The sequence below is a fragment of the Coptis chinensis genome, chromosome 7 (genome assembly GCF_015680905.1).
Source record: "Coptis chinensis isolate HL-2020 chromosome 7, ASM1568090v1, whole genome shotgun sequence".
Classification (NCBI taxonomy): Eukaryota; Viridiplantae; Streptophyta; class Magnoliopsida; order Ranunculales; family Ranunculaceae; genus Coptis; species Coptis chinensis.
In genome coordinates, this window is record NC_141462.1 from 80534600 (window position 1) to 80536593 (window position 1994).

A 1994-nucleotide genomic window follows, 5' to 3' on the forward strand; every position below is an offset into this window, starting at 1 on the left:
CTTAGTGGAAAAAATATAAATTGTCTCGTAAGGTTATTGTTTTAAAAGTTGAATTAAATAAAAGATATGACTTTTCAAAGGGTGAATGCATACAACAAAATATCTCCAATTTGTCCGTTCAAGACTTCAAGTCAACATCTAGGCTAAAAGAAAACATAACTAAAGTATGAACAATTAATTTGACTGTAACGTAGCTAAGCGTATGGACCGGACAAAATTCCTCAATCAACATCAACCTCACAATCCTTCCCCATGCAAAACCCGCTAATAAAGCGTAGAGAAATCCAACCCACCCAATTGCCCTATGCAACTATCTCACTAAACCACACAAATGAGAATCCATTATCATATCAAACACGTACTCATGTCACCTACCATACGAAAGAGCAAATGGGACGTGTAAACTAACCCCCCACCCATTCCATCGCTTTGTTCAATTCCCACACATAAAGGTACAGCCACTCTTCAAGCATTTCTTTAACACTATTCAACATCAACAGTAGCAACAACTAGAAGAAGAAGAAGAGAGACAGCCCTTCTTTGAATGCAAACAGCTTAACAACATGAATCAAAGCACCAACAGCAACAGCAACAGCAGTACCAGTACCAGTAGCAGTAGTTGCAGCAGTAGTAGTAATGGCCACTCAGATGTTCAAGTGATGAGTCACTCAGATGTTCAAGTGATGAGTCCCTCAGAACCTGTGAAGAGTGTCCAGATTACTGAACTCGCGAAGAAACAACAATTTCAAGATGACCAGGTTGCATTCAAAGGGGTTTATGATGCTGTAGAGAGCAAAAGGGAGTCATTTGATACACTATTACTACCTGTGAAGATCCATCAGACCAACATTGATCGAGTCAGTATGCATAGGCCTTGTCCTACTTCTACGGACAAAGCAAAAGAATCTGTCGATAAATCATTGCCGGAGGTCTCAGGGCGTGAAAAACTGAAAAGACATCGAGTTGAAGTAGCTGGTCAAGTTTGGATACCAGATATATGGGGACAGGAGGAGCTACTAAAGGATTGGATCGATTGTTCAGCCTTCGACGCCTCACTTATCCCTACTGGGATAATGTCGGCTCGTGCAGCACTTATTCAAGAGAGTGTGCGAAGGAATTCGGGTGGATGTGTTAAATCTTGATTTTGAGTTGGTATGAGCTTATTATCAAGCAAATTTGTTTGTTCATATGAAAGAAATAAAATATATATATATTTTAAGAATCTCCTGTTTTTTGTTCAGATGGGTGAATTGGGACATTTGCAGTGTCCGTTCCATAGATTTTCGATAATCCATCTTTGTTTCTCTCACTTAAATAATCTCCAGCAACAATGTGTTGTAGCTTTTCCTTCTTGTTTTTTTGCAAATTTTTCTTTTGCATGAAGTATAGTGGCAACTATATTCTTGATCAAATATAGATTATTAGAAAATCCTATGGACATAAGCAAACCATGACATACTAATTAGATGTAGACCTATCATTTCACATCTAGGGGAAGCCAATGGTGACACTTAACTGTAAGCACAATCACATATTTGAAGAGCATCTGATAAAATCTTGGAACATATATTGCTATTTGACTATTTCTATTACACTAAATATATGATGGGTAAAAACCTACAGTGACTTGAGGGTGTACAAACAGTCGCAGCCGGTATATAAATGCAGTATATCTGCGGAGGAATTGAAATATCTTCACCGACCATGGAAGGGCAAATTAGGACTGAAAAGGGTATATATGTGCCAGTTGACAAACTTCCATATGTTTATAGCAGAAGCTAGTTCATGAACAAAAACAAACACATAGATACTTGGTTGTTGAAGTGGCCGGAGAATCAAATCTAGGAAAGGTGAGAACCTGCAGTATGGTATCTATCATCCATTTCTAAGGAACTCGAGATATCGACAGTACCATAGACTACTAGCTACAACATCAATATATGTGCCACACGGAAGATTATTTCAACTCGATCTCATCCAACGAATTAGCCCAA

General features: G+C 38.4%; 1 protein-coding gene across 1 annotated transcript; it reads left to right on the forward strand.

Moving 5' to 3' along the window:
* The first annotated feature begins 270 nt into the window (after positions 1 to 270).
* LOC147489223 (uncharacterized) lies at positions 271 to 1216 on the forward strand. Its single transcript, XM_086570892.1, has one exon. The coding sequence runs from the start codon at positions 564 to 566 to the stop codon at positions 1140 to 1142; it is 579 nt and encodes a 192-aa protein (XP_086427018.1). The 5' UTR covers positions 271 to 563; the 3' UTR covers positions 1143 to 1216.
* Positions 1217 to 1994: the final 778 nt, after the last annotated feature.